Source organism: Cryptotermes secundus, unplaced genomic scaffold, assembly GCF_002891405.2.
Source record: "Cryptotermes secundus unplaced genomic scaffold, Csec_1.0 scaffold215, whole genome shotgun sequence".
Classification (NCBI taxonomy): domain Eukaryota; kingdom Metazoa; phylum Arthropoda; class Insecta; order Blattodea; family Kalotermitidae; genus Cryptotermes; species Cryptotermes secundus.
Window position 1 is genome coordinate 785,994 of NW_019743150.1, and position 16,967 is coordinate 802,960.

Sequence of the window (16,967 nt, forward strand, 5' to 3'; positions counted from 1 at the left end):
TGTGTGGGAAATTTAATCATCTCTACTTTTGTCTCTGTGGTCATTGATTTTTGGATCTATTTTTTTTTTTTAATAAGGCCTTGGATCTGTAGTATTTTCTTCATTTTATATTAAATTAAGTTATATTGCATTGAAGGGGGCACGTGATAGCGTAGTTGGTTGAGGCACTGTGCTGCAAGCTGGAAGGTCATGGGTTTCATTCCCCAATGTCATTGGATTTTTCTCTTTACCCAATCCTTCCAGCCGCACTACAGTACTGGGGTTGACTCATCCTATAACAGAAATGAGTAGCAGGAATCTTCCTGGGGTTAAAGGCTAGCCAGTGCTTAAGGCTGACAACATCGCTTCCATCTGTGAGCCCGTTGTTTAGAAAATGTAGGAACCTGGACATTTCATAGCATTATTGGCCTCCTGGCCTGTTACAGGGATAGCTTTACCTTTACCTTGTTTATTGCATTTGTTTCTCGTTTTTCAAAATGGATGCATCAATCAGAAATCATTTGTGAAGTGAAAATTCCATAAACGACTGATTTACGTAAAATACCTAGAGATGTTAATACCTGATATAATACAGGATGGGGCGCAGAAACTTCCTTTTTTTTGAAGGCGAATAAAAGAAAAATTATTGCTGATAGACAAAATCTATGTTTAGCTAATGAAAGAGCATACTTTAAAGTTTTAAATCATGTAGTTTTAAACAAACTATCTTGAAGGTGGTGGACACCGTTCTCTATGCACTGATGCAACCTTTTTCTGAAGTTTCCCTCTGCATGTTCCAACATGTGCACCAGAATTTGGGCTACTTCCTGCCAAATAACATTCTTCAGCTGAAGCAGGTTTGTGGGGCAATGTTTAAAAACCTCTGCCTTGAGGTATCCCCATAAAAAAAATCCCAGGGCATTAGATCAGGTGAGTGCACTGCCCATGGGATGTCACCTCGAAGCGAGATGAGCCGTCCGGGGAACTTTGCCCTCAAAACTGTCGTCGATGCAGGGCTGTGTGGGCCTTGGCACCATCCTGTTGGAACCAGACATTTCCTAGATGCATTTCTTCAAGAGCTGGTTCGAAAAAGTTTTTAATCATGTCCACATACCGCTGTGAATTGACTAACTGCATGATCGTCTTCTTCAAAAAAATAAGAGCCAATAACTCCAACTTTCGACAGCGCACACCATATTGTCACCTTATCACTGTGAAGTGGCCTCCCACGGAGCTCTCTGGGATTGTTACCACTCCAATAGTGCATATTCTGCTTGTTGACATATCCGGATAGGTGAATGCATGCCGTTATTTGGTTCTGGAAATCACGTGGTGACAATTATTACACAATAACCATCTTATAGGGATGGAAATTAAGATGTTTGTGAAGAATTCGGCGCATTGAACGATTGGATATGTCTATGGTGACTGCATGTTTGCGAGCGGAGCATCTTGGAGATCTCAAAATCGACTGTCAAACTTCCTCCACATTTTCTGGCATTGAAACGGTCCATTGTTGTCCTGATGATTTTTTCACCACACTCCCGGTTGTCCTAAAGTTCTCTACCCACAAAACAATCAATTTCCGGTCGGGAACCGGACCTCTGGGCTTAATTCCGAAGTGAGTACAGAACGCACGCTGCACCGCCATATAGGAATTGTTGTTCGAAAAATAGGGTTCGACAGCAAACGCACGCTGCTCACTCGTCCACCTCATGTTTCCTACTGAGGGGTATTAGAAACTTCCGTGACTGCTGCGTTCGCCGAGCGTATCCCCACTTTTCTGCGACCTCCCCTCCCTTCACAATGCATCTTCACAAAAAGGAAGTTTCTGCGCCCCACCCTGTACTTATATAAATAGTAGTGAAGGAAGTGAAACATACACAGTAAAACATGTGTATTTGTTAATTTATTGTAATTGAGTCTAATGAACAGTAACAATGAAAAGAAATGTAGAATGGAAAGGAAAAAGAAGCAGAGAATGAAAGAAGAAAACTAGTTGTGCTGCTTGACACAAATTGACAGGTGGTGAGTCGTTTATTGGTACGAGTTTTGTTGCGATATTTGGCTTGGCATGTCTTCATTGTAGTCAGATTCTTTTTGTGCAGAATGAAAAAAGGGGTGTTAATATTTCAGATTTTCTATTGAGATATTTTAAAGCAAGAAGTTAGTGTATTTGTTATAGTGTGTCTAATAAATAAGAAATCACGCAGAACCTATGTGCTAGTTTATTTTGATTCCAGGCAAGCGAAGCAGTTGACATTTTAAATGCAGAGATAATTGAACATTGTAAAGAGAAACTTGCTACTGGCAATAAAGAACTGTTTCTTGAATGTATGGCAGCAGTGAAGACATTTCTAGCTGGAGAGCCATTTCACCTGTTTGAAAACTCCATGTATTTTCATCGATACCTGCAGTGGAAATGGCTTGAAAGGTAATTTGTTAGTTACTGTTTCTCTTCATACGAAGTTAACTAGTACAATAAAAATGGAACTTTCCCATTCCCATCCACTTCTCATTCACTGTTTCGTCTGTCACCAGTCCGCTTACTCATGCACTCTTCTCCTTAGTTCAATACATCTGTTACTTTCACCTCCCACAACCATTTATATAATTATAAACACGACTGAAGGAGCTGAACACAGTTTGTGACATTCCGGGCATAGCTAGGAAGCATTCCTGTTACACGTGAAAGTTGAGTTTTGATAAATGGAAAGCTAAGCCGTGTACAAGCAATAGAAATCTGCCCTTTAAGATGATTGACTTGCTTCAGTCTAGATGAAGTTATCTGTGTGCTTAAGCATAATGCCTTGAAGACATGGAAGAATGGAGGTGTAGCTGCACACAGTCTAAATTTGATATCGGATTGTGGCAAGGGATGATCTTCATACTTGGGTCACTCTGCCTCCAGGGGAAGTGCTTCCTGGTACCCATTTAACAGCCTGGGTCAGTCCCAGAACCCGTCTGACTGAGGTGATGAAGAGAGATATTTTGTTCCTGCTGGGAACTGAGCCTTGGTCATTCAGCTTCTTGCTACACAGGAGGCTGTGAAGAAAGGACTTGAGTGCATGAAGATGAAGAATCTCCACTGTTATAATCCATTGCTAGGGAACGGCCGGTAAAGACACAGCAGGCTTCAAAAGGCTTAGTGGGTGCTGTAGTGATTTGTAAATTGTGTAGATCAGTGATAACATTGTAAGTGCTTGTAGTTCTGAGTCATGTAAGTGATCAGTAAATCCATTCACCAAACCAAACCTCGTCTCTGGTCACACTCTGACATGTGACAGTATTGCAAGGGAGAATCTTGACACAGAGGAAAATATTTGAGATTGTAAAGATTGTGGCTACAGGATGCAGGGATTAAAGGAACTGCGAAATAATGGCACAATTTAAACAAGGTGTAGGATGGCCAGAGAAGGGCTGGAACAGGTCTTGAAGTTTGTAGATGGACAAGAACTTCTGGTCATTGCCTTCTTATTGCTGTATTTTGAAACACATTCAGTTGATACCATAACTTGTCACTGATTCTGGGTTGTGACTTTTGATTTAAGTTGGGTGTGAGATGAGAATCACAGGGTTTAACTTCTGAAGTCAGTGTCATGGTGACATACTTGCAAGCTTGTGAGTTATACTGTCAGTGACAGTCCAGGCATGTCATCACTGACTGCAAGTCCACAGAAAAATCGTCATTGCCTGGCCATCTCCTAGTGGGGAATCAAACTACCTGAAGCATTATATCTCCAAGGATCACAGTTTTCACTCCCATGGTTATTTCTTCTGATTTCATAGGAGCTATAAGGAATGTTTTGCGACTTTCAAACCTTAATGGCTTCCAAAGTTGCACTGTGTAGTACATCGCATGGCCGGGAAATGAGTGACATAGTCTACTGCACAACAGTTTAGACTATATGTAGTGCCTCCTGAAAATTTAGTAAAATTCACATCAATAATTTTGAAAATATATAATACCAAATATGCTGTGAAAATTGTCTGGCACAGGTCATTTAAATATCACTTCAGCATAAGATTAGCAGAGGGTTTAAATGCCGGCTTGATAGATTAAATGTATGCTCCAGAGAAGTAAGGGTAATTTATGTTCACTGTTGTAATATCTGGCTCCAAGAAAGATGACAATGGGTAATTATTTCCAGCTACATAGATATTTTAATTAGAAGATTAAAGCCATCTTTTATACTTAATGTGCTGTCATTAGTAATGTGATATGTCCTCATCCACTAATACTTCTTGCTGTTCTCTCAGCAGTCTCTTAAGAGACCAACAGCAACAGCATCGTATTTCAATTAACTAGACTGAATCCTCTACGTACAACAGTTAAATGAGGAACTTCCTTTCATTAAACATTCATATAAGATCTAAAAGTTTGTGACGATGGTACATTAGTACAAATATTATGTTTTTGCACATTGTCCATCGTCTTGTTTTTATCCAAAAACCGCCCTGTTTATTTTTCAAATTCTATCTCTGTCTCTCTCCAGCAATGACTTCAATCGAGATACTTCTCTGGTGCAAGGCCTCATATGTGTGGAGTTTTAATAATTCAATATTTTCTTAGCTCTCGCAGATGTTTTGTGCTGTGTTTGATTTATGTACCCCTTCTTGAAGCTGGCATAGGTGTCCGGAGATAGGGACTAGCTCTATCGATGGGCCCGACTGAGTAGGTTCCACCTGAAGGCAGAGACAGAATCCAGTCTCCGAAACATTGTGTTTTGAAAAATAAACAGGATGGTTTTTAGATAAAGACAGTATGATGGATAATGTCCAAAAAAATAATATTTGTACCAAAGATTCATATGTTTATATTTGGCTCTGTTCCTTAATTACTAAGTATTTGAGAACATGGCGCTGAGAAGAATATTTGGACCAGCGGAGGAATGAAATAAAAGGAGTTTATAGAAAACTGCATAATGAGGAGCTTCATAACTTGTACTATTAACCATATATAATTAGAATGATCCTGTCAAGGAGGCTGAGATGTACAGGGCATGTAGCACACATGGGGAGGAGGGGAATGCCAGAGGGATAGAGACCACTATAGGAAGACTGATATATAGATGGGGAGATAATATTAAAATTGGTCCTAGAGAAATAAGTTGGTATGGACTGGATTCACATGGATTCACTGGACCAGTTGAGGGCTGTTGTGGACATGGTCAGGTTCCATAAAATGTTGGAAAATTTTTGAATAGCTGAGTGACTGGCACTCTGCTCCGTTGAACAAGTTAAGTTAGTTCCATTCTTTAATTAAGTGTCACAGTAATTACCAGTGCTCCCAAGATTCTTTTTCTTTTATCTGGTGTCTAATCACTCCATTTGTAAACCATATGATCAGCAAGGCAGGGCTGACACCATTGCCATCCAGTGGACTTTGCCTTGACTGTGTTTAGGCTATAGCAAAAAGTACTTTCTCTTAGGATCCGGTTATCTATATCGAATCCTCATTATGGTATTCCTGGGTATAGCACTTGTAGTGAAGCAAGTTTTAAAAAAGTTCTGGGAACAGTGTTCCTACCAGTTTTTCACTACACGTTTTACTTAAAATTTCAGCCAGCCTTTCCTTGCGTTGTGTTTGTAACATAGAAACTTTTAAGTATATGCTTTTCTGCATTGTTATTGATGTTTCACTTTATTTCCAGCCAACCTGTTACATACAAGACTTTTCGAATGTATCGTGTGCTCGGTAAGGGAGGTTTTGGAGAGGTGTGTGCGTGCCAGGTTCGTGCCACAGGAAAAATGTATGCCTGCAAGAAACTGGAGAAGAAACGTATAAAGAAAAGGAAAGGCGAGGCAATGGTGCTTATTGAAAAACAAATACTTCAGAAAATCAATTCTAGATTTGTGGTGAGTGTTCCTCCTATTCAATCAGTTTTAACTTTGGGAGAAACAGAAACACATGTAGACTTCATTATAACCACAAACCAAGAGGCTGGTGTTGTGGTGATGCTCCAGACTTGTTTTGTCTTCTAGGATGTAATGTCGTGTAGTCCGTTGAAAGTCAACTGATGTTTCAGAGGAGGATGTCAAACCAATCTTCAGGGTCGAAGAATAAGCCAAGCAAGAAATCAGGAATAAAAACGGGTGGAAATGAGAGTGACATGTTCCTCTGAAACATCAGTTAACTTTCAATGGATGACAGAATCGTTTCCCAGAAGATAGAACTCTTCACTCCAGACTTCTCTTTAGGATATTTTTGGTTCATATCTTTGCCAGGATACCATGGATCCTGACTGAGTTTTTACATGGTTCTCCTCATTCCCTGTGGGCAAATGCTGGCATAGTACCTTGATTAGACCATTACCGGTACCTTCTAAATTCTTACCAATTTGTGATTTATAAGATATCATACCATTTAATACTGGAACCTCCAAAATAGTTCTACCTATGTTGTTCAGTCCATACCTGTAGAATGCATTGCCTGAGCCATGGAGCTGAGGTCAAGAAAGCGATCTATATCTTCACTACACCATACAGCTTCTTGGCATAGTGCTTAATTAGTTAAGCACAGGGACAACTTCACCTTGCTAGTGGAATATAGTGATGGCAAAATGTGCGGTCTTCCTTTCTGTTAAACGAACTAGGACTGTGACTGTTTTCATTATGTTACAGGTGAGCTTGGCATATGCATATGAAACAAAGGATGCACTGTGCCTTGTACTTACCATCATGAATGGAGGTGACCTCAAGTTTCACATCTATAACATGGGAGGGGAACCTGGATTTGATATTCACCGTTCTCGCTTCTACGCTGCTGAGGTTAGTACTGAAGTTGCAGTAATATCCTACATGGTGGATGCTATTGGCCCAGCTATAGACCAATCTAAAATATGAAACAACCACCATTTTCGCAAGTAGTCTGGGTGGAAAGAAATTGTGGCATTGATACTTCTTTAATCCTTCACCACACATTTTACTTCTAACCTCTCTCAACTACAGTTTAATTTGTACAAAAAATAAAGAAAAAGCAAATTGGACATAAAACTTCTGCCATCTGTTGTTCCAATTATATGAACCACTAGGAGATATGTCAGGGACCATGAAGAACAAAGACAACACCTGGTATATGATCATGATGTGATATACTTGTAAGTCGGCGGTGGATGTCATTCAACACTGCACCTGTACAGGAAAATTACAGCACTGAACGCCATCTGAGAGCAGATAAGAAACAGTTAATTTGAAAATTATATAACTAACCAGCAAAATATATGTTACAGAGGAATGAAAGTTAAGTAGGAGAGGGACCTAAGGCATGATTATGCTACACACGACTTTCTATCCCTGGTCATTAACAAGTCTTACCAGTGTGGCAGCCACACAAACTTCTGTGATGGGAACAGTACCAGCACATCTTAATGAAACTAATAAAGCCGTTGAGTAAGGACCTTCTTGAGAAACTATTAATTATTCATCTAGTTAAAAAAAGTGCCACTATTTTATGGAACCTGAACATTTATTACATTTCAAAAGAGCTTTCTACACTAGTCACTTTCCTGAACCAGATTAATCCAGCCCATATCCTGCTATGCGGTTTGTTTGGTATCCATACTGTCATCTATGTGTAGGTCTTCCAAGTGATTTCTTTCCTTCAGATTTAGCTGCTAAGCTTTGTGTGCATTTTCCACCATGTATTCTATGTGCTTTGTCCAACTCATCTTAATTTAAGGTCCCAAAATTGGTCTCATATCAGGAAGTTTTTGTCTGCTGTTAGCATTTGAATTCCATAGTTTAATTTTATATTTTGAAGTATCTTCTCCAAATCTGTCGATTTCCATTCTGTGAATGGAATGTTACAGGTATTAAAGTGTATATACCACTGTAGTTTACAAACAACATCAGAGTCAGATACATTTAGATCAGTAGTTCTTCCCTGCTGTGTAGTCTGGAATTCTCATTTCATTTTATGTCCCGATAGTGAACTAACCTGGAAATAAGATTGTGTTGGTTTTTCTTTATTGGCTGCAGGTGCTTTGTGGACTGGAGCACCTGCATGTACAAGGCATTGTGTATCGAGACTGCAAGCCAGAGAACATCCTTCTAGATGATCACGGCCACGTGCGAATCTCGGACTTAGGATTAGCAGTGGAGATCCCCGAGGGTGAAATGGTGCGAGGCAGGGTAGGAACAGTGGGCTACATGGGTGAGTTTTATCATATTTTCATTTTAATGTAGATTAGCATTAGGAGGTTCTGAATGAACAGAGTCCAGTTAGCAAGTTGTCTGTGTTTATCCCATGATCGCACGACACAGTATAACGGATTCGGTATGAATGTCATGCTGTCGGAAATCTCACCAACTCAGTATTCAGTAGCCCCCTGTTTTGTCAGCAGTACCAACATAGCTACTGGCTCTACGTAAACTTGTGGTAACAGCATTAGTTTAATTTATTGTATGTCCTAAAGGTTTTGTGTCATTATGAATCAAAAGTCATGCAGCATTTATTAATGTAATTTTAGCTCATTAAAGAAGGGTGGGTACCATATATACCAGCTGCATTAATGCTTTATATGTGTATTTTGCCACAAGCCTGGTTAGTATAGTCGGTGTAGCGACTGGCTACGGGCTGGACGACCGAGAGGTCAGAGTTTGAGTCCAGGTAGGGTCAAGAATTATCTCTTCTCCATGTGATTCAGACCGGCTCTGCAGTCCACCCAACCTCCTACCCAGTGGGTACTGGGGGCTCTTTCCCTGGGGGTAGAGTGGCCAGGGTTTGAAGCTGACCACTCACCTCCAACTAGAGCCGAGGTAAAAAAAAATGTGGATTTATATATCCACTCCCCCATGCATTCATGGCATAGTGTTTAATTAGTTAAGCACAGGGACAGCTTATACCTATATGTGTATTTTGCCATCAGATTATATGTATGTGTTTTGTATGATTCTCAGAATAAACAGTGATTATTTTCCTGTGCAGCATTAGCAGGTTGGTGTTTGTGTTGGAGACACATGTCTGCGAGGTAGGAACTGAATTCTTAAATGTTATATAGATGAACCAAATTTAAATTTGTCAGAGTTAAACCCTTCTGATGTTAAAGCTGCAAGCTTATTTTTCCAAATTATGCAGTTCAACATTAATTCAGGAAATCAAAATTGCACAGCACATGTCTCAAGTGACTGTTTTCAGGCTTCATAAGATTGAAAGGAGAATGGGAAATGACTTCATAAACCTTGCTATACACTGTGATATGTTATTAACTGATGAACTTATGCTGCGAAGTCTTTTCAAAAGATCGTCTATGTAAGCGTGAAAAAATTTATTTATTTTTTGTTTCAAATTGTGTCACCACTCACATCAGTCCTGATGATGGACGCAGAGAGAATCTTTGAAATATCATAAATTCATTCCTCATATCTATGGTCAATTGCCTTACAAGACTTCATTGCATTCAGTTGCTGTCAAGCCATCAAGTATTACCTGTCTATCTAATTGCCAAAGTTCATCCATCTGTCCCACCCTTTTCCCAAATAGTGCAACATAGAAAGAATTGGTAAAGACAAAATATATTCTTTTTGGAGAGAGAGTCCTGGGAATATCATTAATTTCATGGTAGTTGATGGGTTTCCTCCATAACAAAGGCATTGGGATCATACCAACATTGTGATTATGGTGAGACGCATTGACACTAGGTTATATAGATCCTGAAATTGCAATGCAGACTTTCATCTATGGCAACACTGTCGAATCATCTAGTGTGATCTGTAAAATTCACACCCAAACGTGTTTGGAACACATTTACATGCCGTGGTGATTATGTCACTGTAAGATATAAGCGTGTCGGCATTGAATGACCCTTACTCCATGTTTGTCTATGATCTGTTATGCATCTCCTTAATAAGTCTAGTCCTCCAGCAGTTCTGCATTTCGAACAAAGTTTTTATAGTAGTAGTGAACATTCCCAAAATTTAATGTGTTCTTAATTTCTTCAAGACTGCAGTTTTGATTAATTTTTCTCATCCCCAGATATCTGAGCTTTGCCAAATGTTTCGAAGGATATATTTTTTATATTGGTTTTCCCCTGCATTCTAGTGACAAGATTTGTGCATATGTTTACTGAATCAGCCTTTGGTTCTGCACTGCCCTACTTGTGGCTGTGAAGTACTATCTGTAACTTGTATTTTACAGCTCCAGAAGTGATAGACAATGAAAAGTATACATTCAGCCCTGACTGGTTCAGCTTTGGTTGTTTGATTTATGAGATGATAGAAGGTCAAGCACCTTTTCGCGCAAGAAAAGAGAAGGTAAGTTGTAGCTGTTGTATATGTTACATGTTCTCTTTAGATGTGCAGAGGGTAGTTACTCCTTCCCCAAAGTGTCTTGCCATGGAGGTACATTGGGACATGTGTGAGAGCTCTGAATGTTCTTGACATTAGTAAAGGCGAGTGGTCAACTTCATGCTCTAGTCACTTGATGCCCTGGGAAAGAGGCTTGGTGCTCACTGGATAGGAAGCAGAGCTGGTCTGGATGTAGTGGCAAAGAGAAAATTTTATACCCTCCACTGGAAAATTATTCTTTGCCATCCGGCCTGTACTCTATAGCTGTTTGATGTGTTCTGCAATTTATTACTTCTTCTCTTTGTTTGTTAAATACTATTATTTTTTTCCTCTTACTTGTTGTGCTGTGTATTATGTTTTAGCATTTGTTCTTTCATATATTATATTTTTTCTTATAAATTTGGTAAAGAGTTTCCATGTATGAAATGTATGAATTTACTTTCATGAATTTGTTACAAACTTAGTAATTCCCTAGAACATGATCTTAAACCCAGTAACCAAACATCTAGTATAAAATGCAATGCTTCAGCTTTTAGGCATTCTTCACCAAGTAAAAATTGAATGTCTTGTGGAAGTCATGTCTATCTTGTCTCCCTCTGTCTGCCTGTGACCTGTTGTCAGCACCTAAACCACTAGACAGATATGCCTGAAATTTGTTACTGGAGATGTTTACCAAAAGTTGTCACGTAGTTGAAGTTTTCAGCCATAAAAGTAAAGTAAAGCTATCCCTGTACCAGGCTGTGAAGGCTCATAGGGTTGTGAGACGTTGAGGGTCCCACACTATCTAGACAATCGGCTCAAAGATGCCAGTAAGGTTGTCAGCCTTATGTGCCGGCCGTGCTTTACTTCTGAGGAAAATTATTTAATTCCTGGTACTCATTTACCATAATGATCTGTAATAAAGCTCAGTTTCCATAAGGCCATAAATAGACATTTCAGCATATCCCATAAATTCTTTTGCAGATTCATTGAAATTTGGTATGGGAGACTTGCACTAATTTGCATTTTTTATTCCTGTTTCTAAGTAATTTCAAAGAATGTTATTGGTAAGTTTGTGTAATGCATTATAGAGTACATCCTATTCTTTCTCATTAATCTACTCTTAACTGTATATTTTATTTCCTGTTTTTTAAGGTGAAACGGGAAGAAGTCGATCGGCGGGTAAAGGATGATCAAGAGAAATATTCACATAAGTTCAGTGAAGAAGCCAAGCATCTGTGTCAGCAGGTAAGAGTATCATTTAGTTTAGCCAAACTATGAAATCTGATATCATTTGTACCAACTGAAGCCAATTCTGTGACAGTAGGAACCAAAGTTCCAGCCCCAAGCACAGAAAATTGCCATTGGACCTAGTCTTATTCAGTTAACATTCATTTTTACTTCTGTTCTAATATATTCCTATCATACCCTCTTCAGTCTTCCAGGTAGCCACTTTCTGAGAGGATTTCCCATCAGAATACTGCATGAAGTTTGTTTCCCGATTCATACTACATGCCCAGCCACTTAAATCACAAAAATTCTTGTTGTATACCCTAAGGGTGCTGAGAAAAGTGTATAAATGTTGTGAGATTTGAGATTTTCCTGCCAGTGCACCAGAATATTGCTGTCCTTCCAGTTGTGATATTGTGTGTTTTGGAGGATCTTTCTGCTTCTATCTTCAGAACAGTAGTAGCTGTATGTTCATCTGAATCATTAGTGCCTGTTTACCAAGCTACACAGCATCACCTCCCAAAAGACTGTAATCTTTATGTACATCTTAAAGTTTCTTATGTATGTTTTTATATCATTCTATTTATTCCATGAATGAATATTATCAACATAATTGGTCATAAGTGTGTAAATTTGTAATGTATTCAATTCAGTTAATATAGGTAATTTAAATAAAATTGTATTAATTCAAGTTTTATAGCAAGTTGTTTTTAAATTATGTTTATTAATTAAAATGTTATTAATTTTTTTACGTTGTATTATTATTTATGTTAATCGATTAATGTAAGTGATTTTGATTATGTGACTCATGTAATTTGGTATATGTATTTTGATGTATCTATTTTCAAAGGGACAATTTCCACATCCTAGGTTTGTTACCTGTATGGATATATGGAAAATAAAGGAAATGAAAGAATGAATGAATGTATTACTTTTTATATTATAATTTTATTGTTTTTTTTAGATGTTAACATTTGCAGACCAGTTCTAGGGCCTGTCCAGTGGGTACTGGGGCTCTTTCTCTGGAGGTGAACCAGCCAGGCAGAAGTTGACCATTCACCTCTGTCTGGTGCCTGGGCTAACAATGAGTGGAGCTGTACCTTTGCTTCCCCCTATGTTTTCGTGGTATGATGCACAGGAACAACTTTACTGTACCTTGCACGTTACATTGCCCAGTGCTTTATTGTACTAGATAATGTAACCTCCACTTCCATAGATTCAGGTATTCACCAACTACAGATTGACCTGCTCACCAGCTGCTGATACTTCTACCACAGCAGCTTTCAAGAGTATAACCCTGTGATTGGATCTGGAGTACTGGATCATTCTCAGCACTTGTTTCTCAAACACGCCCATCTGTGTTCCTTTGTATGGGCAAGAGATAGTTTCACATAATTGATATTGCATTTTCTAATTGACAGCTTTTAAAAAAGTCTCCAAAACAAAGGCTTGGATGTCACAGCAGCAGAATGGGGGCACGTGAAGTGAAACATCATGAATTCTTCAAGTGCCTGAACTGGAAAAGACTGGAAGCTGGAATCCAGGAACCCCCCTTTATTCCAGATGTAAGTACAAGCAAGTTCATGTTATATGTGAGCTTCATCCTGCTCTAAGGATTTAAAGAGCTGTGTAAAATCTGCAGCAATAGGTGTCTCATTGAACATGTCAGGTGGTATTGCGCTAGTGAAAACAGCTGTCACCACTTTGTATCAGTAGTAGTAACTAAGTAGTGGTATAAGCTTGGCAGGTAAACGGTAAAAAGGTAAAGCTATCCCTGTAACAGGCTGTGGAGACCCATAGGGTTGTAAGATGTTGAGGCTTCCACATTTTCTAGACAATCGGCTCAGATGGCTGTGAGGTTGTCACCCTTACGTGCTGGCTGCCTTTTACCCCCAAGAAGATTCCTGATACTCATTTCTGTTAGAGGCTGAGTCAGCCTCAGGGCCATAGTGCAGCTGGAAGGATGTCAATTGAAAATTCCAATGACCTCATAAGGAATTGAACCGATGACTTTCTGGCTTGTAGCACAGTGTCTCAGCCAACTATGCTACCAGATGCCTCCATGAATTTGCAGGAGTGAACAAAAAAATTCACCATTTCTGGCATACAATGATGTGTTGAGGAAGATACGCAGAGGCAGAAATTTAAGAGTGATGCCATTGGAAGTAGCTGGGTACACAGCAGTTGATTTATTTCTTGCATTCTTTTAGCATCATAACTGTGTATGCAATAAAGATGTCCTCTCTTGTGTTGGGAATGATGTTGGATCCATGGAGTTTCAGGTTTTATGGGCAGTTTGCCCCATTTATGGCAGCTGTATGTAGGGGGATGACCGTGCCACAAAAGACTTCTCCCATCATGTTTGGTGTTGGTTTACTATTTGCATTCTTCCCCTCTTGAAGCCTTCAGTAGAACAGAGAATTCCTGAAAATATTCATATAGTTATTTAATAATATGTAATATCTGAGGTTTCCCTTCATTGATGGTCAGTTTCAATTGTCCTGGTCAGTAATATTGGTGATAAATTTCCTTTATTTGAGGTTTTCTTCTGTCTAATGTTGAAGTCCACTGATCTCCAAAGAAATCTTGAATATGGGTTTCACTCCATAAAGATGTGTTTTTAATATTTCAATGGTGTGACCACAACAGCCTTTGCCACATGTTTAAGCATAATTCTTAGACACATTTTATTGTTTTAGAAAAAAAAACATTTATATAAATGTTTCAGCTAAAGGTATTTATATATCTATATACAATGCTTTGTGGATAGTTTACATGTGAGTGTTGATAGTGTGTCAGATATGTACTGAATTAAATTTTAGAAATTTGTTCTTTTGGGATGTCAGCATTTTGTCTGGGCACTTGCTGCCTGCTGCTGTGCATGGAGTCGCCTCTTAAATCTGTACTGTAGCTCTTGTGTTTGGCCGTTTTCGTAGACCATTAGCATATGCACTTGGAAGTCAGAATTGAAGCACAGAGAGACTGTATATGGGCAGTAAGCAACTGCCATGAGCTCGCTAAGTGATAAGCCATTTGTGAGTGACGAGTGAAAATATAACAGCAAGGATAATTGAAAACTACTGCAGGTGAGACACATTATTGCCAAGTATGAACCACTTTTTACCTGCCATGCGTGCCACCTGACAGTAACACACACTGAGTTAATGTATGAACACTAACTTTCACTGTGTTTCCTTGATTGCTGTGTATGTGATATGTAAGAATTGCTAACTGGATGCAGGTTTTGTTGGGTGTTGTGGTCTGGCTTGTGGTGTGCTAATGAGTAAGTTGTCCCCTTTCTGCAGCCACATGCCGTGTATGCAAAAGATGTGCTGGATATCGAACAGTTCTCGACTGTGAAGGGTGTTAACCTCGATGCCACGGACGATACCTTCTATAGCAAGTTTAACACGGGGTCTGTGTCCATCCCTTGGCAGCAAGAGGTACAGGCATGAATTTTAGTGCAATTAAATTTAGTTACAAAGTGTTGTTTCATGTTAATTTTATCTGTGCAGTATTTACATGTGATGTGCAGATACATTTATTTGTGCATTGTAGTGAAGAAGTTATATTTTGCTGTCTTCTGACTTAATGAGATTACAGGCAGTAACTGTGTGGGAAGATTGTAAGTTACAAATGCTTGAATAGAAATGTCCAGAAAAATATTTGGACCTTGTCATTTCACAACGAGGGATAATCACGATTTCATGGCTCACTTAGGAGGTTCAGATGGGCTGGATATGGGAGACAAATGTACGTAGAATTTTTGTGGAATCTCTTTTAAAGTAGTCAGTTTTTTGGTTAAGAAAGTGATATAAGTTATGACTTTTTGAGAGGAATGAAATTGAAACAGTATCATTTCCAGTGCTGCCCTTTGGTATTAACAGAATTTAAGCTTTGGGTTCTGTTGCTTGGTAGGTCTTAAGGAAGTAGCTCAGGATCATGTCCACTAGTGAGCTTTGTTATTTATCAGTGTTGAATAAATTTTTGTGCTTGCATTACAGATGATTGAGACAGAATGTTTTAAAGAACTTAATGTCTTTGGACCCAATAATACCCCAACGATAGACTTAATTGTTGATGCCATCCCGGAACCAGAGAAGAAAGGATGCTTTCCTTTTAGAAGAAAGGTACATAAATTCCTAAATTCCGTTTAAAGGCCATATTTGTGGCATTTTCTCTGTGCATCCTTGGTGCTATATACAGCATGGCCGTAAGTAATAGAACGTCAAAATGACCACCACCTACAATTAAACATTTTGAGACTTACATGAATGCATGATATCTGTGTTCTTAAATTAATTTTCTTCATACAGCACTTCCCTATCTTCAGTTTATCACTTTGAAATTTTATGCAGATTTTATCTATGCTGTGGTTTATAAATATTTAAAGTGTGCATGTGTGAATATGACATAAAATTTGATTCATTTTTTAAGTGTGCACCATGTTTTGACCCAGAAGAAGCAGAGCGCTCGCATGCGTCCAGTTCCAATTGCGGAGCAGTACTTGAAACAGGGTTTGACATATCGAGATGAGGCACAGACATGGTGACAGCCAGCAAACACCGTTTGTAGCGGTAGCAGTCGGAAGCTCCTGTCTGAGTGTGGGGCAGAGCATTTGGGCTCTGCCATGGGTAAGGTGGAGTCTGCAGAGGGTGGGAACAGAATAAGGACAGATTTCTCTGACTGTGACGGGAGACTGGTGCCTGCCTCATTAAGCAAAAGTGCAAAGGAGCAGGTTGCTTATTCACTTGATCCCACTTGCATGTCATCTGGAGATATCTCCCCTCACGCTGATAACAGTATTCCTATTGCAGTTGATATTAACAAGGCTTCACGTGTATCTCCCAAAAGTAAAGTGGTAACCACTTTGTCTGGTGTGTGCGCTGTGAATCTCAGTGCACCTAATGCTGAACACAAGGATGTGTTATGTGAGTCACCTAACTGTTGTGATGAAACACTTACTAGCAGTGGTGGGACTGAGGTTTGTGCATCTCTGACCACAGTTAGATGTCTCTCTCCTTCCAACAAGGGGAATTTACATGGGGCTACAGCCTCTCAGTGTACGGGCCCTAACAGTGCAACGTCAAGCATAGAGGACCCTGGAGGTGATGCAATGTCTGACTTGAAAATTCCTACTCTCAGTATATGTGTATCCTAGCAAAACACAATGTAGAGTACTAATTAAAACAGAGTATCAGATTTAAGTTGTTTAAATGTATTGATGATTAGCACAAATGATGTGTTTCTACCAGTTTAAAATAATTATTGTCAGGTTAGTCAACACTTGACTAGCAACTGGCATGTATGGGTTGAAATTTTATGTGCATGAGAGACTGTATGTCCATATTTTTTTTAAGAATCATGTCCTTTCTGCTAGAATTTGTTTGTGGGCCTGAACTAGCTGATGGTAGCTGAATTGGGAAGGTAGCTATGATTCATTTCCCAACAGTCATCATACTCCAAAATAAAAAGTTGAAGCAACATCATGG

General features: G+C 39.1%; 1 protein-coding gene across 3 annotated transcripts in view; it reads left to right on the forward strand.

The window, feature by feature from the left end:
• The window catches only part of LOC111873812 (G protein-coupled receptor kinase 2), a 42,262-nt gene extending 26,216 nt beyond the window's left edge, over positions 1 to 16,046 (forward strand). For 2 of the 3 annotated variants that reach the window (XM_023868796.2, XM_023868795.2), the window contains exons 6-15: positions 2,223 to 2,413; positions 5,634 to 5,838; positions 6,604 to 6,750; positions 7,960 to 8,134; positions 10,118 to 10,233; positions 11,401 to 11,493; positions 12,897 to 13,040; positions 14,781 to 14,918; positions 15,480 to 15,605; positions 15,913 to 16,034. In XM_023868796.2, the coding sequence (XP_023724564.1) occupies positions 2,223 to 2,413; positions 5,634 to 5,838; positions 6,604 to 6,750; positions 7,960 to 8,134; positions 10,118 to 10,233; positions 11,401 to 11,493; positions 12,897 to 13,040; positions 14,781 to 14,918; positions 15,480 to 15,605; positions 15,913 to 16,011 (1,434 nt within the window). In that variant the 3' untranslated portion in view covers positions 16,012 to 16,034. Of the gene's footprint in view, positions 1 to 2,222; positions 2,414 to 5,633; positions 5,839 to 6,603; positions 6,751 to 7,959; positions 8,135 to 10,117; positions 10,234 to 11,400; positions 11,494 to 12,896; positions 13,041 to 14,780; positions 14,919 to 15,479; positions 15,606 to 15,912 lie in introns of all 3 variants that reach the window. The other variant, XM_023868797.2, reaches the window with a different exon arrangement.
• Positions 16,047 to 16,967: the final 921 nt, after the last annotated feature.